We start from the raw sequence: 19200 nt of genomic DNA on the forward strand, positions 1-19200 counted from the left end.
GAAGTGAAAGGATGGAAAAAAAATATACCATGCAAGTAATAGCCAAAAGAGAGCTGGGATAGCGACACTAATACCAGATAAAACAGACTGTAAGTCAAAAACTATTAGGCGGGAAAAAGATAGTCATTATAAACTGATAAAGGGGACAATTCAACAAGAAGATGGAACAATTATAACATATATACACCTAACAGTACTAGCAGCGACCCAAAACATATGAAACAAATACTGACAAATTTGAAGGGAGAAATTGACAGTTCCATATAAATAGTAGGAAACTTTGATAAACCACTTTCAATGGATAGAACATCTAGACAGAAGATGAATAAGGAAATACAAGACTTGAATGATACTATAAACCAACTAGACCTAACAGACACATATAGAACAACACTTCATTCAATAGCAGCAGAGTACACATTTCTTTCCAGTGCACATGGATCATTCTCCAGGATAGACCATATCTTAGTTCACAAAGAAGTCTCAATAAAACAAAAAATATTGAAGTCATATAATGTATCTTCTCTAACAATGGGACGAAGCTACAAATCAGTAACAGAGGGATAAATGGAAAATGCACAAATATGTGGAAATGAAACAATGTACTATAAAACAACCAATTAGTTTAAGAAGAAATCACAAAGGAAATTAGGAACTATCTTGAGATGAATGAAAAGAAAAATACAACATACCAAAACTTACAAGATGCAGCAAAAGCAGTGCTGAAAGGGAAATGTATAGCTCTAAATGCTTACATCACAAAAGGAGAAAGATTTCAAATCAGAGATCTAACCTTAAGACTGGAAGAATGAGAAAAAGAAGAGCAAACTAAGTTCAAAGTGAGCAGAAGGAAGGAAATAACAAAGATTACAGTGGAGATAAACACGGATAAAAACAAAAACAAGAGAGAGAATCAGCAAAACCAATAATAAATCTTGTTATATATATATTGTTTTATATAATATATATAATGGGAGGGGATGTAGCTCAGTGCTTGAGTGCTGGCTTCCCATGTATGAGGTCCTGGGTTCAACCCATGGTACCTCCTAAAAAAAAAAAAAAATTATTTATATATACCTATACATACATATACATCCTGTTGGTTCTGTTTTCCTGGAGAATCCTAATGTGCAGTGCAAGCCAAGGTGTTAATTTTTCATTTTAAACTTTATATACATTATTAAAGTTAGTGTGGATGTAGAGTGGTAAATGAAGAATAGCCAACAGTGGAGAACTTAAATATCAGTTTCTAAGACAAACTAATTGAAATTAGGGAAGAAAGAAATTTCACTGGTGAATTTCAACAAAAAGTTTTGCATATTTGCTAGATATACATCACAATACAGTAAGCCCAGTCTGCAATACACTTCTTCCATTGAATTTATGAATCTTCATGAGCTCTGAATTATAACAGACATAAAACCCAAATACCAAAATACCAACATAAACCTATTCAAACAAGTCTTTCAAATAGCTCTACAACCAGTTTTCAAAAATTACGAAGCATCACAATATCTGCACCAAAGGTAGCTTTCTGTGCCATTAATAAATATTTAAAAATTTTTTTTTAAAGTTTAACATCATTTTAAGTGCCTAGTTTTTTATAATACAGGAGAATAATATTAAAAATTATCTATAAATGATTTATAAATGAATATGCATATATTGAGAGTACTCAGTCAAATTTTTTCTTTTGGGAAGCCAGATCATAAAAGTTTGGAGACCACAGTTCTTATCTGCACCTGTAAGCTACCTGATGTTCAGTAGTTCTCATTAAAAAAAAAAAAAAAGCACAATAAAAGCATTTATCACAGACTTAATAGTCCTACTCTGCTTTTTGCTTTCTCTTCTCCCAGTTGTTACTCTTGTTTCCTCTGCATTTATTCTTTGTCCTTATCCAGATCTCCAGTCCCTTGTTTGACCTCACCATTTGCTCTAACTAATTCGACCGATTCCAGCTACTCACATAGATAAGTAGTTGGGATCCCTTAATACATGACTAACCTCTTTTCTTACCAAAACTCCCAACTCTCTTATCCACTTATCTTTATGTCTCAGGTACCCCACGTCGTTCCTACATCTTAGTCAAACTTCACTCCTAAACCTCCACTACTAAAGAATTGTAGGAAAAAGAAATCACCACCATGTAGTCTGTTTTCTAACCATAATCTTAACTGGGCTCTCAAACCCGCCTAAGACTTCTTTGAAAGAAGTCAACTTCTCCTTCCATTCTTCACAAAATAATTTCAAAGACCACTATATCCAAAAGCTCTACTGAGTAAAAGGATTTAGCAATTGAATGCTGACAGTGTATACACGGGATGAAAAATATAAAAAGTGAAGATGACACTGATATATTTAGGTTGAAATAACGGTGATACCATTGGTAATAATGTGAAAGATGAAAAGAAAACAGAAAAGAGGGAAGCTTTGGGTTTGAAATAAAATCGTTTTCAACATTTTCAGATAATAGCTACACAACCAATTGGAGAAGTTCTATAAACAAAAATATGAAACTAATACAAAAGTGAGGGCTCAAGATACTGATCTGGGAGTCTTAGATACAAGTTAAAAAAAAAAACAAGAAAATCTCTCCAAGGGACTAAATATAGAGAAATAAGATTTAAAGGCAGAACTTTAGGAATCATCTATAGTTAGAAGGGGGAGGAGGGCGGCAAAAGAAGAGGACTCAAGGATAAGTTTAAAAATAGCAGAGATCAAAGGAGAAAATTTTTAAGTACTAAGTGATCTAAACTTTAATTTTCCAGATAGACTGCAACAGTGAAGGATTAAGCAAAAAAGGCAGTCTTTCATAAAATTCAGGAAGGCAACTGCACCAAACAAATGACACAATGCCTAAAAGAACTAAAGGCCATAACTCATTTTTTAAAAATCCAAAACATTTTTAGAATAAATTTCCATTCCTTGATTTTGTTTATCTTTTAAGGAAGGCATAAAAGCAAGCATAAAGTTTTATTTATATAGAAATGGTATCTGAAAAATAACTTACCAACCTTAGCAAGTTTGATAAACATTTTTACTAAGTTAGGACTGCAATTTTAAACATTTTACTACCACTACAGCTATTTCTTACCACACAGAACCATCCAGGATTTCTCAGTACAGACAAAAAGAAGGTCCCTGAGGGTCATTAACTCCCACACATCCAGATGTGTTTGTGTTCCCTAGAAGATACTAAAGTTGTGACAAGTTTGCAAAGCAGGCTTCCTGTTCCTGGCCACCTACCTAAATATCTGCCAAGGCTTGATAAGGCTTTTCAGTAACAAACTATACATTCAGGAGACTCAGATTCAGACAATGGCACAAGAAGAGACAGGAATCCAAGAATGAGTTTTGCCCCTGTCTACCTGAAATAATATATCCTGCCAAAGGGATTTAGGGGCCTGAAAAGAGCTAAGACATAAATGAAATTAGGATGATCTGGCAAGTGGATACTATGGTGTTCATGGAATAACACTATCAACTTTGCTTTTCTCCATTGCTTTGAAATACCATCTTTATAATATATTAAATTTCCAGTGTTTTTGTATCTATTTTTGTACTTCTCCACTGTCCTGATATATCTTACTATTCTACTTACTTTGGGACAACTGGTTGGACATTTGAGAAAAAAATAAAGCTAGACTTCAACCTCACTCCTTGACAAAAATAAATTTCACATCAATCCATTCATTTGTTCATTCATTTAATCCTTCATTAATATTAATTAAGCACTCATAAGTAGTGGGACAGGTAGCTGGCATCAACATTTATAGGCAAGATCCCTGACTTCACTGAGCTTACATGTTAGTAGAGAAGATATACAAAAAGTGAGTAAACAAATACTCATATACCTTAGTCTAACTACAAGATACATTTTAAACTCTGTGAGGAAGAGTAAAGAAGAACTTGTACATAAAATGTTCTAGATAAAAGAAACAGTAAATGTAAGGGCTGTGAAGTGAGAATGGTTTGCCAGGTATATATTTAGAACAGTGTGCCAAACTCCTTACTATGGCCAAAGTGTCAATGCAATGAATTAGGCAGATTACTGATTTCCCTTAACAAAAATTTTAAAAGCCCACTCTGGCTATTATGTAGAACATGGATTCTGGGAGGAAAGAGCCCAAGAAAGCAAACCAGGAAAGTACAGCAGAATTTCAGTCAAGAAATGATAATGGCTTGTCCTTAAGCAGTGACAGTGGAGAGAAACAAGATTTAAAATCATACTTTTAAGGTAGAAAGTTTAGGACTGGAAGATATGCTCAATATGGGGAGGAAGTGAAAAGGAAGAATCAAGAAAAAATGCTAGTTTTCTTGGCAGAGCAACTTGGTAGAGAGTGAAGTCATTTACTCAGATGAGAAGAACAGGCATTTAAAAAACAGAACAAAACAAATCATAAATTCAGCATTAAACAAGTTAGAGATGGCTATTAGATACTCAATTGGAAATAAACTATTAACAATAGAGGCCTCTTAACAGAGGGAGCTGGAAAGAGGCATTTTTAAAAAATTGTACCTTTTACCATTTAGTTTTTGCCACCAGGGGCAAATATTATTTTTTAGTTAATTAACTCTTAATAAAACATAAACCAATCACCGGGTTGCTTTAAAAAACTCCATGTACATTACAGTTATACTTAAAGTATTTCCTCTAGATTTCTGCAATAAAGTTGAGTCCTACCACCACAGATATCTAAATGTTCCCTATTCCTTGAAATCTTTTATGATCCTTTTCTCCCTAGTCTCTCTGACAGAAAGCCTCTTTTCTCTCAATCCCTATAGTTTTTGTTCATAAGCAACATAACACAGTGACCTGGGCTTTGGAGCCAGACTGTCTGGATTCAAATCCAGGTCCTGCTACTAAGGAGCTTGGGCAAATAAATCTTTCTGTGCCTCAGTTTCTTAACCTGCAAACAGGCTTTATAAATAACTATTTACCTCAAGAGTAACTGTGAGAATTAAACAATGTAATAAAGGCAAAGCCCTACATTTAATAAATGTTAACTATTACTATAATTAAGATAAATAAAACAATTTCAAAATTTCTGCCAGGCTTTTTTATATTAAAGGCAGCCAACACAGGTTGTTTCTATTCTTTGCTCTAGACTGGTAAATTATTCATAACATCTGTTGAAAAGGACAGTTACAAAATGTGGACTAAGGAAAGTATTAGAAAGCTAGCTAACGTGTGATCTGAAACATAAGATTTTTAAAAAGCATCTTCTTACTATAAATCTTTTAAACTCATCATTCCATGACAGATGGCTTCACCTAGTTCTTAATGAGTTAGGCTGATTTTCAATGAAAGTGGTCTCAGTTTTTTGCTGGTAGCAAAACAAAACAAAAAATATTAATCCATGTGGCAAAGAGCCAATTTATTCAAAGAAAAACCTGGCCCTACTTTTGTTAATTTGTTAGTGCATAAGAGGAAATTTTGAAATAATTTCATACACTGTTCATATGGGTAAAATTTAATAATTATCTAATATAAAATTCTTTATAAGCACAATCCAAAATTTGTACTTAGTTTTTGTGAGTGTGTGAACAGATTATATGTATACAGATGAGATAAAGAAAAGCTAACTTATTACCTCCGGCTCATGGGATGAGTGGTTTTTATTTTAATTTTTTTTGAGTTTCTCTTTTTTCCAAATCTTCTGCAAAAGAGCATAAAGAATGCTTACCAGGGTGTTTAGAATATGGAAAAAGATCAATACTGTTTTAGAAGAAAAAGAGTTTAAACTATTAAATAACAAAAAATTAAAATATATCTCCATTATCCCATAATTTATGCATTCTGATCATGAAAAAATTATTCAATATATTAAAGTACATTAAAGCACTACAGTCTTCTCTTTTTAGGGTTACTCTAGAATTTCTGCAATAGAAAAAAACAGATTTCTCAAATACATTTGTATATAATCCTACACTAAATGTGTTAACATAAGAAAAACAAGGTCATATGCAATTCTTTTAACTTGGAAGTCAAAAGAATAAGAGAAACTAAAAACTAAGGGACAGGAAGAGATAAAAAATAATGCTAGTCTCTTTCTCTAATTCACCTCATATATCTGTCCCTTCAGTATATTGCTCCTCTATCTGTGATCATGTAATTTTCTGAAAAGCCTTTTAAATACAATAACTTCCTAGTATGGAATTTCAAATTCTTTATTAGCACAGCATTTCAGGCCCTTTGTGTCCTGGCCCATTAGATGGTCCTTCCCTGTCACACCTGTTGCCACTTTTCTTCATATAACTATACTCCAGTCAAATAAAATTTTTACTGGCCATTCCCTCACTATACAGTAGGTTTTTGGCCTTTGCACTTTTGAATGTTATTCTTGTTGCCTGGAATGACTTCTACACCAATTTAGTTTATCAACTTCTCTCTTTCCTTATATATGTCTTTGATTTTAGAGATCAGAGAGGGAGCTGAGGTCAGTCTAAGCAAAGCCTTTAATAAGAGAGCTAGCAGGCGGACTGAGTCTGGACAGAGCACAGCCCTGAGGCAGGAATAGAAAGGGATTTTTATAACTCTTTCTGGGGCTAGACTACAAAGGGCTAGGTTGTGATGATTTATGCTAGCCTTGTAGTTTCAGGGTCGGAATGTGATAACTCATATCAGATTTGTAGCTCCACCTACATCCTACATGTTCTCAACCCACTGACACGGGTTGTTACTTTCATATCAACAGGGATGCTCCCAGAGGGAGTGGAAGTGGCAGCTCAGGTTTCGTATCACAGGAATGTTCAGCTGTGGGAGGAGGAAAAGGAGGGGGTGGAGCGGGCAGGCAGGGCAAGAGCTCTGGGCTTAACACTACCAAATAATAAACATTATAAGAATACGTAAAGTCAAATTAACTGTACCTGTCTTACATTTACCATACACTACCTTCTATTATGCTTTTGTATATTAGATCAATCCCTTAAGGGAGGGTATGGTGACTTCATTTAACTCAACAAATATTTAAGGAGCACCCCTACACTTGAAATACCAGTTTTAAGAGACACAACACAAAATGCACAAGGAAATCTAAAATTTAGTGAAGCAGACAGACATATAAACAGAAACCATAGTACTCAAAACTTATGTACAAATTCTATGAATCCAAAAAGGAGGGTAATACAAAGATAGAAGAATATACTTAACCCATTTCAAAAAGAAGAGAGGGAAGATATAGACAAGTTTTCTTGACTGAGTCTTAAAACAACAAGCAGGAATTTGGCTTAATATGGTAACTGAATATTTGATTCAATCTTTTTTTTCATATGTTTAATTCATTAACTCAAGAGTTACTCAACACTTGTTATGTATGTCTAAGGTCTTAAAGATGCAGTGACAAATAAGACATATCCCTTTTCCCTTACAAAGATCATAATTCATGATCAATGGATATGTGGAAGCAGATACATGCATAAAACAATGTGTTTTTTGAAAAAACTTTTATTGAGATATAATTAACATTTTCTACAATACACTCATTTAATGCACACAGTTAAATGATTTTTAGTATATTCACAGGTATGTGCAACCATCACCACCACAATGGGTTTTTAAGTGCTATGAAAGATGCAATACAAAGAATCATGGGAGTACAGGAGAAAAGCAATTAATTTGCATCAGGCTTCATAGAGGAGGTATTATCTGAACTGGGCCTCAAATGATGATTGAAATTACACTAGACATAAAAAAGGAGATTTGTAAATAAACAACAGGCAACTCCAGACATTTTGTGATTGTTATACATTTCACAATATTAATGGCCAATGACTATGAAGGAAATTCTAGAGAAAGCCAGTGTCTTTTCAATACACAAGGAATTAACCTTACTTTATTCAGAACAAAATGATGTTCCCAGTCATATATTAACTATAGAATGCCAAGAACTCTATTTCTATGACCTTTTTCCTGTAACTTCATGCAAAGCAAGCTATCACTTAAAGGTCAGGTTAAATATACCTCTTTATGAGCCTAATATTACTAGTATAAACATAAGCATAATATAAGTATACTTATCTTCAGGTACTATTCAAATTCTATGCTGTTATTTCTGTTAAAGGCCTAATTTTTTCTTCATTTAGTTCACAGGAATTTTTTTCCATTTTACCCAAATATCAGCTTAACACTGGATGCTTGTTAATTCTGTGATGCTAAAGCTGTGGTTCTTAAGTTTCCTGGACCTGAGCCCTCTGAGGGCCAAATAAAGGTTTGCACCCTTTTCCTAGAATGCCTAAAATGCACCCTCACATGCATACATGCTTTTCCGTATTGTACAGGAGGGAAAGTTATAAAACCTGGTTAAAAACCGTAACAGCGTAGAACTCATAATAGACTACAAAAGAAAAACACAAAATTTTAAAATGAAACCAAATGCTGTCAGGTCAATTAATACAGTATTTTACTGATCAAACACAAAGCTATGAGAGCTAACCTTAGATTTCTTTTCAGTCCCCACCCCCATCCATTGGGTGGGGAGGGAGGTGGGGAAAGGGAGGATATATACAGTGATATATAGTGTAAGAGCACACAAAAAGGCTTAAACGGATACAAGCGGTCGAGAATAGCTCCCTGCGTTTTTGACTATCACTGGGGTTCAGGCCAATGCTTCTTTTTCATTTTGATGCTATTTAACATGTCAGCACTATGTTAACAGGGATTACTAGAGATTTAATGCTTTTATAGAATTGTGAATTGGAATCAATTTTCTCAGATTATTAATACAGTAACTTGCTATGGACATTACTTTCATGTTCTAAACTTAACTGGAGAAACAAAATGTGAATGACATACTTGCTATATAAAGTTTAAGAGGTGAATTTTAAATATAAAGGAAAATAAACAAAAACTACATTATAAAAATACTATTCATTAACTTTCATTTTAACAAATTCAGCAAAATTATAAAAGAATAGAATGCTACCAGTAAAATCCAAGACTGCAGGAAACTCCAGACAATCTGATGCCTTTTGCAAGGAAGAGGGAGGGATGTGTGAAAAAATAGCATGAACTATTTCAAGTCCTTAAAACTGCACCTAGAAAAAAATCTGTAGATTTTATATATTGAAAGTTATTTTTAAAAAATAATAGAAATACATAGTCACAGTAAAAAAAAATTAAAATTAAAAAATTTTGAAGTGGGAAGGAAAATTATAAATGACCATCCAGTTACAACTTTTAACATTATTGCATTGTTTTATAAGTCTTGGTGATACAAATAGTTTACCCATATGGTTATCCAAAATTGCAAATACTGATTTCCTTTAAATGAAATCTATTTTCTACTATAAAAGTAATATTATTATTGTAGAAAATGTAGAATATACAGAAAAGTTGAAGGAAGGAAATGAAAAGCACCCAGGATTTTTCAACGTAACAATAACCACTACTAATATTTTATTGGTTTAATTTAGTCTTGTTTTCTAAGTGTACATACTTAATATCGTGGTTTTTAAGCACAATTAATTCTGGAACACTCACAGATCCCAGATGGAAGATAATGTAACAAAGGGCTTGGCGACGCACATTACTACCACTGTGATTTACTGACTTCTCTCAATTAAAAAGAGCAAAACTCAGGTAATTTAATATGAACTTTAAATATTCATATTATTATGTAAGTTTCGAGGAAATAAAAATGCCTATTATTTATTCTGGGCAACTCTAATTTTATGAAGATGGCCTAGTGTGGATCTGAAAATTACAATACAGCTATGAAAGAGTCAGAATCTTCTCTCCACACACCATTTTTTTCCCCTGCCCTAGTTTGTATTTTAGGAAAATAAATAAACAAAAGGGCACAAATACAATGAGAAGAGACAATAAGGCAAAACACATTAGAATCTATTAGGTTTTTAAAAATTATATTTAATCTAAATTATCAAATTAATATTTTCAAATGGAACAAAAACCTCTCTTAAATATTGTAAGGTTACTATATTTCGAATAATACCTTTTACTTATTCCAGCATAAACTCTTTTCAGCTTTATTAACTGTTTCTTCTCAATTATGTATTTCAGCTTTTCATACACATTCTACATATTTTAGTCCTAATCCTTCTAATCTTCTGTCTTTTCATACTGTAAAAGAGGTCAATCTTTTCATAAAGTTCTGCTTTTGGTCTATGTTTTCACTAGACTCTTTCCTGAGCAATCTCATTCACTTCCATTGCGTCAATAATCATCTTTCTGCAGGTTAACTCTTTAACATCTCTAGACCTAGTAACTCTGCTGAGCTCCATATGCACACTTCTAATAATTCTCAGCTGGATATCTCTAAATGAATGTCTCTTCTCATTTCCCCAGCATCACCATCACCTGGGTGCAAATGCTCAAATTCATTTTGAACATCACTCACATCCAGGAGACTGCCATTTTAATCTTTTAATTGTTCAACTTACCTCTTTTGAATCTATAGCCACCTTTCTATTCCTACTGCTTACCATCTCTTGCCAGAATTAACTCAGCCTTTTATTTGGTTTCTTCATTCTCTTTCCTTCCATTTCATCCTGCAAGCCTAAAAATACTAGTAAAATCATACCTATACCTTGGTTAAAACCTGTGATAGATCTACACTACTTAGCATCTAAATTCCTTAGCAAGCATTTCAGGTTCTCCATAACTGATCCCAGTGTATCTTTCTATACTTATCTGCCACTTAAGGTCCTCACCACCCTACACTCTAACCACTGAGTATAAACTATTCCCCTAAATACTCTGTATTCTCCTGCCTCCTCTTCTTGACCTATGCATTTCTGTTTACTTACCACCTTGAAGTAAGGGATATTGCTAATCACTTGTTATCCACAGGACTTTACATACTACATAGCACAGAACAGTTCAAATTAATTGTTCAATTAACTCCTCAAATCTACCTGTCAAAATTCTACCTATCCTTCAAAACCTAGCTCAAAAGCTATGAATGCAAGTAAAATACAATAAAATATTTTTTTCAATCAGTAACCACCACTTTCCACTTCCCAAAGTAATTGTCCCTCCTCTTCACTCCTCTAACACTCTACAATACAGCTTATCAAAGTAGTCCTCACAGTATGATCCTTTGAAACAGTTATTTCATGGCTGAACCAAGACGAACCATCAAAAATCCATAAGTGATTATGTCCTCCCAACATGGACTAAGCTGCCAAAAACTTCTCCAATTAAAGGCTCCTCCCATAATCTGTTTTAAGCCTTTTATAAGTACTAGCAAAAAAATCGTATTCTTAACACAACTAAGTACAATGTATCAATATTTCAGAGTTCTGTAAATAATACCATGACTTTCATGTGTTCTGATAATGAAACAAGTTTAAGAATCCCTGTTTTAACAGATTTTACCTTTTACCATACCTGTGAATATTTCTTCCTACCATCTTCACTTCTTGGGGGCTATCTAGCCCATCCCCCAAATCCCAGAATAGTGCAGGTGCTTAATAAATGTCTTGTTAATTAAAACACTTCATCCTTTCATCACTGCATTTATACCTTTTCTGAACCTTCTTAAGTAACAAAACATTTTTAAAAAGAATTTTTAAACGAATGACAACTATATTATATAGAACTACATGCAGCATAACATTCTATAGTTCCGAACAAGCGACATCCAGATTCTACTACCAAAGATGTCAAATTTTTTAAAGATTTAGATAAAACAGATAGAATTACAGAATCTACTAGGGAGTTAAACCCCTAGGGAGAAATAAGTATCTTGTTAAAATTCCCAATTAATTTTGGGGTGTTTATCTTAATTTGAGTATAAACAAGTCAACAATTATTCAAACTTAGAAGGTTTACAATCGGACTACCACAGAGTTTATTTTTATTTCAATTACTAGTTGTACTAGGAAACCTCTATTTTATATTTTTGAGGCTTTATGATGATGCTTTTATACTCTCATCTCCAAGAAAAATATCCTGCCAACTAAAAAGCAGTTACAAAATGAAATAACCCTCAGCTATAGTTTAAGCATTCTTAATTCTTAGCCAATTTCATGTAGCATTCTTTAACAGCAACTTAATTCAGAAATTAAGAATAATTTTAACAAGGATATATTATATTCAAGTTTATTTTCACCAAAATATCTTAGTCAAAATTAAATTATTTAATTCAGCTCTGTTGGAGTCACTGGTGATTCATCTCCTATAAACAAACATTTTAAAACTAGAAAGAGTCATTTTCAGACTACATAACCATAGTTCTAAACCTTTAAAAATATTATTTTAAAATTAGTCATGGAAAAGGCAAAAAATTCTTATTAACATAAACTAGTTCCTAAAGCTCTTGCTATTAAGTATTTTCTATTCCTTTCTACTTAGAATATGATTTCCCCCTATTTCTAATTCTAACTGCTATTTCTCACAATTACCTGAAATAAGCTAAGACCCTTTTAAAATATAACTTTCCTTGAGAAAAGTTATGTTGTCTAATAAAGAAAATAGCGTCTATAGTAGTGGATGGTAGAAAATGGCTATTTTAATTTTAAAATCTTAAAAGATATATTGAAACTTTTAAAAAATGGTGTCATTTTAGAAAATAATACAAACATCTGTAGTTCAATTTCAAATTCTTTAGAGCAATTAACCAGGCTTTGGAAACTGAAACAGCAGACCTGAGTTTCATAGTTCTAGTCACAAATATTAAATCACATATATATATATATATATACACACACAAAAGATATATAAATATAAGCAAAGTATACATTAATAAACCTTTAAATAGTACAGAATATAAATGTTTATTCAAGTTCTGTTATTTTTCTCCCTCATCCCAATGGATGATCATCCTATATAACCCCTGAGATGCAAACACTACTCTGGAGACCATAATGTAACTACACAGAAGTACTTGTAGTTTCCAGAAACATTATGCTATTTAATGCACATTCACTATAGTTCAGCATTGTGAAATGGCCCCCAATCCCTTCCAAAAATCCAGGAGCAATCTTCAATCCTTCAAGAGTCAGTTCAAGTATATATTTCTTTATAATATCTTTTAATAAATCTCGGATTTCCCCCCTTTTCTCACTCGCCATTCCCATGCTTACCCTCCTCCTCTTCAGATTAAGGTCACCTTCCTCAGAGTTCCCCTTGAACCTTGCTCAAATCTTCGCTACAAAATCATTACATTGTATCTTTATCTTTTTGTGTGAGTTTCCTTATTCAATTATAAAACACTTATCAGGAGGGAACTTATCTTCTGATTTCAGGCACTATTATGTCCAGTTCTCAAAAGCTCAAATATTTGGACGATCAACTAACTAATCTAGTCTTGCATCCTCACAGTTCAGATGAAGACACTGAAACACAAATTATAAAACTCCTCTCTAACAATAATGAAACATTCTCTTTAATGTTCCTCATTTATTGCTCACTGTTAGACACAAAAGTATAAGAAGCAGCTGTAAAGTTCTCCTACAGAAATTTGAAAATACATTTAATTCAATGTCTTGCAAATATACACAAGACAAAAAACCACAAAACTTTAAATAATAGTAACTGACAAATTGCTTTTTATTACTAGAATATTACATACCACCTTAAGATATTTACAAATAAGGCATGAGTCATCCATTTACTGAAAATCATATTCACATGGACAATCTACATTGTTCTTCAGTATCTACACATTCTAACTGTATTCCCAACAGTTGTAACCTATGCTTTTCTCAAAGTGTCCACTCAAAGCACTTATACAGTAATGACTTAGATCTTAAGCTAGTAGAGCAAAAGAAATGATGTCCTAATATGCCCGTTTGGTCCAGTAAACCTATTATTTACAAAATGCTTGCATGCATAAAATACAAAAAATTAAGAGATCCATAACTTTCACATTTGCGATATTACCTTTTGGTACTAAAATGTAAAATTTTTATCACAATTGGCCTAAGAATGTAGGAAATATGTTTATAAATTATGCAATATTTTAAGTTTAATTTCTAAGTATGGGAATTATTAGATCATGTAAGACTGCAGTACTCTGAGTATTAGCCACTGGGATGATGAGTCTCAACATTTAGAAATTCACTTTTGTGAATAAAAAAGTCTCCCTGTTTCTTTGCAAAACCCAAAAAATATCTGCTATACATACAGTGCTTTTGGAAAGACTTATCATTCATTTGAGCTTACATGATACTTCTTAGCACTTCATGGAGTAATTCTCTTGCCTAATTCTGGATCCCTGTTTCCACATCAGTAAAACTGGAAGCTTGGACTAGATAAACTCTAAGGTTCCTTCCAGATCTAAAATCTTGTGATACCAATTTGGAACATTTTTTACTACTTAAAATTAATGACAGGTGTAAATAGGTTGCTCATTATTTGAGTCATAAATATAAAGCTGTGGAGGCAAGGGAAACAAACATACTACACAAGTATACCATACTAAAAATTAAAGTTCTAAAAATAATTTACAAAACAAACTGTGAATTAGTCCACTACTAAATAATTATACTTTACGAACGGCTTCAAGAAAAGGTTCCTTAGTTTAAATAGCACTCCTCTACTGAAATCAAGTACTACATTAACTGCAGTTTTCAGTGAAAAGAAGTCACTGTCTTGAAAACAGCATATGGGAAGCCAATGACAAAGATTAATTAGAGAGAGAATTTATTTTTAAATTAAAATGATAAATCAACGACCAACAGAATTTTAACACAACTTTTCAGGAACTATCCTATAAAAGCACAAGTACAATGCCCAGTTTCAGATACGAGGTAAATGTTCTTTTTATTCAAATAGTAATATTGCAATGACTAAAAATTATGCTGGACTTAATGTTACCAGCACTGTTGATTTTACATTTATTAACTCATTTAACTCTCACAGCAACCCTATGAGGTAGGTACTATCATTATACTGAGGCCAAAAATAGTTGTGACTTGGTCAAGTTGACTTTGTTAGTTTTGAACTACTATTTGGAACTAACTACCATTTTGCAAAACATTATTCTTCTATTCACTTAAGAATTTCCTCTTGAAAAATTAATTTGCTTATAAATTATATGATTATTAAATCCATATGTGTACCTTAGTAGCCTCCTATATTACATTATTTCCTTACTATAGAAAAATCGAATGGCTATGTAGAAGGAGTACACCAAGAGCACGGTGTCACCTGAATTGCCTATGGTTTCTGGTAGAACATATGTGTCTAAACCTATTAAAAATGTGTAGATGCGTTCCCAGAGCATTTAATAATAGCGCATAAATCTCTGATGGTCTGAATGGGAAGTTTAAATAGGTTTTCAATTGTCTTAAAAACCAAGTTTTATATGAACCAAAATTATTTTTCTAAATATATTTCATGCTAAAATTTTTGTTATTAGTTGCAAGCTAAAACTGCCTAAAAGTTGCGGATTTACCTTCCATCCCACTAAAATTGTTCCTCTGCCTACCCACGTAATGCTTCCTAGGGCACCATTTCATTTTACATCTACAAACTTTACCAAACTTAAGCACTCCGGACTCGGCTCCCTTCTCAGCTTCCTCGCATTTGGGCGCACGTTTCTTTCGGCCCACACCCACCACACCCCTGCGGGCCCGCGCCCAGCGATGCTCCTCCTCCCAGAGTTCGCCAGCCCCGACTCAGCACCTATCAGCGACGCCCCCCGCCCCCTGGCCCAACCCATCCTCGGACACGTGTGAGGGTGTGTTTGTGTCAGTCTGTCAGCCCCACCAGGGACCGGGCTCACTTACCGAGAAAGAAGCGCCAACTTCTGCTCCAACATCATCTCCAGCTTCTGGCCCTGTTTGGAGATCCAGTGATCCACTCCGTGCAGGCGATAGCACGTCTCCAGCATCAACCTGAAGTCCGCCACGAACTCGGTGATGCCTCCGTACTGGCCGCTGGAGAACTTCTCCTCCATCGTCAGCAGACACATACTCTGCCCGAACTGCTGCGCGAGGGCACGACTGCCCCGGCCCCCGCTGCGCGGCTCCTCGGCCACCTCCTCCTCCCCGAGGGCAACGCCCCCCAGGGGCTGCAGGAAGGGGGCGGTGAGGCCCCGGTGCTTCTCCTGCAGAAACTCGCCCAGGATGCGATAGCCCTGCTGCAGCTCGTAGGTCAGCTCCTGCTCCTTGCAGCCGCCGCCCCCGACCATCATCGCCTCCGCCTCCTCAGTCTGGTCGTCCGCGTCCTCCCGCGAGGAGGCACTCCTCCCTCGGGCCGGCCTTGAGGCCGGGGCCGCCGCTGCCACCTCCTCCTCGTCGTCCTCGTCCTCCTCTTCAGCAGCGGGTGGCGGCCGCTCCTCCTCCCCAGCCGGCTCCATCTCCCCTGGCGTCTCGGGCACGCTCATGCTCCTGGTAGGCCCAGGCCGGACGCTGTGGAGCGGCCGCTCGAGACGCCAGGGGACGCGTGAGCACGGGCCGCTTCCTCACCGCTCGGCCGCGCCGCGCAGCCCGGGCCACATCAGGCCTCGCTCTCCTCAGCCGCCGGCCCGGCTGAGAGCGCGCGGGGGTCTCTAGCTCGCCGCCGGCGGGGCGGGGTTACATGGCGCGCGGGGGAGGGGGGAGAGAAGAGGAGAGCCTAGGTGCCCTCCTCTCCCCTCCCCCCGGTGGCGGCGGCGGCGGCGGCGGCGCGCGCGGCCCTCGCCTCACTCCTCCGCGCCCCGCCCGTCCACTCCTCACCCGCCAGGCCAGACCAGGCCGCTGCGGTCTCGGCACCCCACCCCCTCCCGGGCCGTCTGGGGGGCTGGGAGGGGGCGAGGAGTAAGGGGGGTTTCTCCTATTGCCTCCCGCGAGGGGTCCGCAAAGCTGGGCCGCGGCGGCTCCGGCTCCTCCTCTCCCTCACACCCCCTCCCACCCCTCTCTACCTGCGGGGAACCCGGGCGGGAGGAGGCGGCGCGCGGACGGGGCCCGGCGACAACTGTCAGTTAGAAGCCCCGCTGGGTATGGGGGAGGGGAGGGGCAGGAGGAGGTGGGGGAGGGCACTCAGCTCCCCCGGCTGGGGCGAGTTGGTGAAAGAAGCAAAGAAAGGAGCATCGTCGCCATCCCTGGTACGCATGCGTAGTAGAACAAGCCCATCCCCCCACCTCCGTCTGCGTCCCGCCCCACTACGCGAAGGCGAGGTCTTGGGCTCAGCTACAGGCCCCGAGGCCGGGTAGGTTGCGCGGACCATTGATGTCATCAGCTTGTAGACCACTGTAAAGGGAGGGGTTAGGAGAGAAGCGAGGCGTCTGCGCGGCTTTACTCGCCACCTCCTGGGAAGGGAGCCAAAGGGCTTTTTAAAAAAGCAAATGCTGCTAGAGGATATTCCTTTTGGAAGGCCTTTATTAGCCCGAAAAACTAAAATGAATCATAAAGAAAGTTATTAGAGAACCTTTCTTGAAGACAGATAGTGAGAAAGACAACACAAAATATAAATCCTATCCATTCAAAAATTTACATTCTCTGCACCCCCCCCCTCCTCCACCCCCCCCCCCCCATTGTTACTGCCGACCTTTTTATAAATCTAGAATTTTGAAAGTCTTAGAGAAGCAGCTTAGGGACTTAACCTACTGAAGTACATGTTCACATGCAAAGGAAAAGGTGGTGATTAAAAGAACTCTAGTAGTTATAAAAAGTTTCTGAAATTCTTGTCCCCAGTTAGCAAAATTAATTCATTATTTTGGAAACTAATCTCATGCTTTCCATTAAAGTAAAAAGAGCAGGGGTTTTTAACCTTTTTGGTTCACAGACCCCTTTGCCAGTCAGGTGAAAACCACGGATCCCTTCTTAATACACTATACTGTGTATTATTTAATAAATACATCACACCTGCTCTAATACATCCCCACAAGAATAATGGTTTTTTTAATTTCAGTTCAGACCCCTTATTGAGAACCCCTGCTCTAGAATCTTAAAATCTAAGAATTAAGAAAGTGAATGCAACATTTAAACACACACACATATCCTTCAAACTAAAAAGTCTCCCAATTTCAAGTCTCAGCTATACAGCAATAAATAGTCCTGTTAAAGTGGTCTTAAAATCTCACTATACATATTTACCTGTTTAAAGTACACCTAAATGTTAAACTCATCATTCACATTAAATTACAAGTGGCTTAAAATGAGGGGGGAGAAAGCAGGTAATACTATTTTTCTCATGCTCTTTGAAGGATGTACATATTTTTCTACTTAAACTGGACCCTAGCCCTTGAAATTTGGAATTATTTGCACACAAAGACAAAAGCATAGAAATTAAAGTATTTGCAAAGTTAAGTTATATAACTAAATGGTCAGGTAGTCTGTCTCCTGGGATTCTTTACTCCTAAGGTGAGGAGCACTGACAGAATTCAAAACCTCAAATCTTTTTTGGTCCAGCAAGTTAAATAGCAGTCTCAGGTAAAATAGTGAAGTGGGTACACTCTGAGGTGTTAGAATATTGACACTTTCACTCTTCACACACACTCATCTAGTAGTTAAGATCTCCTCTCACCCTAGATACTTGTATTTGTAATTTACAGTGTTCTCTCTACTCAGAGCCCACAAGTATACCTCAACTCACAAGAAAAAAGGTAGGGACCAATCCAACTTCAGCAACTATCAATCAAACATGTCTGACTGAATATCCTTAATTTCCTTTGACAAAGCCCAAGAATCTGGAACCCACTCTACAAGCAAATATACGCTCCTCCTTTTTGGCCACCAACAGTATTTCATGACTTTCAGATAATATTAGCTTCCATTTATTGAACCCTGTGCCACTAAAGCACTTTACATTCATTATATCCTTTAATTCACAGAACAACCATCTGATCTCGGTATTATCTTCACTCTGCAGATGGAGAAAAATGCTTAGGTTAACAAAGTAGTTTGCCAAAATTTAAATCTAGGTCTGTTATATTTCTACAACTCCAGTCTTCTGACAGAATTTCCAGTTCCTTATGCATAAGAGTGTAGGGAATTGCTAGAAATGTTGATCAAGGGCTTCTTAACTAAGGGTTTTAAAAGAGCAAAGTATGACCTCAACTCTAAGTTATGAAGAAGCCAAGATGACAGGGATCCTAGATATTGTGAAAGTAGAATTAGGCCCTTGAAAGTAAAAAAAAATGTTAAGCTTTATTTCATAAGAAATATGATGGCTGTAAATTAGAAAATATAGATAAGTGAAAACAAAAATCACCATTTAATCCAACCACCCAGGTTAACCTCTACTAATACTTTGTGGTGGGAGTTTTCTATTTACTCATCTATATTTTAAACTTTAAATAAACTTAGCAA

The 19200-nt window shown here is 36.4% G+C and overlaps 1 protein-coding gene across 5 annotated transcripts in view; it reads right to left on the reverse strand.

The window, feature by feature from the left end:
• Positions 1-16505, reverse strand: part of BRD10 (bromodomain containing 10) — a 123207-nt gene extending 106702 nt beyond the window's left edge. For 2 of the 5 annotated variants that reach the window (XM_058301830.2, XM_058301828.2), the window contains exons 1-2: positions 15697-16505; positions 5595-5660 (exon numbers count right to left, since the gene is read on the reverse strand). In XM_058301830.2, the coding sequence (XP_058157813.1) occupies positions 5595-5660; positions 15697-16295 (665 nt within the window). In that variant the 5' untranslated portion in view covers positions 16296-16505. The remainder of the gene's footprint in view (positions 1-5594; positions 5661-15696) is intronic. The other 3 variants (XM_058301831.2, XM_058301829.2, XM_058301832.2) reach the window with 3 other exon arrangements.
• Between the last annotated feature and the right edge of the window lie 2695 nt (positions 16506-19200).

The sequence above is a fragment of the Dasypus novemcinctus genome, chromosome 8 (assembly GCF_030445035.2).
Source record: "Dasypus novemcinctus isolate mDasNov1 chromosome 8, mDasNov1.1.hap2, whole genome shotgun sequence".
NCBI classification, from domain to species: Eukaryota; Metazoa; Chordata; class Mammalia; order Cingulata; family Dasypodidae; genus Dasypus; species Dasypus novemcinctus.